At 51.4% G+C, this 860-nt stretch overlaps 1 protein-coding gene across 1 annotated transcript; it reads left to right on the forward strand.

The window, feature by feature from the left end:
• Positions 1–4: 4 nt before the first annotated feature.
• LOC107988196 (mu-type opioid receptor-like) lies at positions 5–836 on the forward strand (the record flags this gene model as incomplete). The annotated part of the gene is made up of 1 exon (XM_017031067.2): positions 5–836. A coding segment is annotated over one exon (354 nt), but the record flags the coding sequence as incomplete, so codon positions are not given.
• Between the last annotated feature and the right edge of the window lie 24 nt (positions 837–860).

Genomic DNA, 860 nt, shown 5'->3' on the forward strand with positions numbered 1-860 from the left:
CACCAACATCTACATCTTCAACCTGGCGCTGGCCGACACCATGGTCACCAGCACTCTGCCGTTCCAGAGCGTCAACTACCTGATGGGGACCTGGCCCTTCGGAGACGTCCTGTGCAAGATGGTGATGTCCATCGACTACTACAACATGTTCACGTCCATCTTCACCCTCACCACCATGAGCATCGACCGCTACGTGGCCGTGTGTCACCCCGTGAAGGCGCTGGACTTCAGGACGCCGCGCAACGCCAAGATCATCAACGTCTGCAACTGGATCCTGTCGTCGGCCATCGGTCTGCCCGTCATGTTCATGGCCTCCACCGCTCACACGTGTAAGCAGGACAAACCAGCTGAGGTTTAACATGTGGCCCAGGGCCCAGGGACGGCCCACATACGTATGACGGTGCAAATGAAATGTTGACGTCCGATACTGACTCAGCTGTTATTAAACCGAGCTGCAGCTGGAAAAGTGTTTTTCTCTGGGTCATTACCTGGTCGACAAGGAGTTAAACAACAGAGCAGAGAAATGAATTCAGAGGAAACAACAGGGAGGCAGATTAGGTCGGTCGGTTGTATTATGTTTTTGGAGAACAATCATCTTCTCCAGCAGCGTCCATAAAGAAAACAGCGCCCTGGAGAGAACTTCTGTGTAATTGCATACAAATAGGCCGACGTGTTGAATGGTATATTCTGGCTGGTGACAGCTGCAGCGAAGAGAAGGAGACAGGAAACGATGTAATGGTTTGAAAACTTCAGTCAAACTGAGTCACTTGTCCTTGAGTCTGTAAACTTTACCACAGCGGGACGAACACGGGCTGAATGACAGAGCAGGAAATACAGGAAGTGTCTGAAGCAGCTACTGG

The sequence above is a fragment of the Cynoglossus semilaevis genome, unplaced genomic scaffold, assembly GCF_000523025.1.
Source record: "Cynoglossus semilaevis isolate Cse_v1.0 unplaced genomic scaffold, Cse_v1.0 C19067544, whole genome shotgun sequence".
Taxonomy (NCBI): Eukaryota; Metazoa; Chordata; class Actinopteri; order Pleuronectiformes; family Cynoglossidae; genus Cynoglossus; species Cynoglossus semilaevis.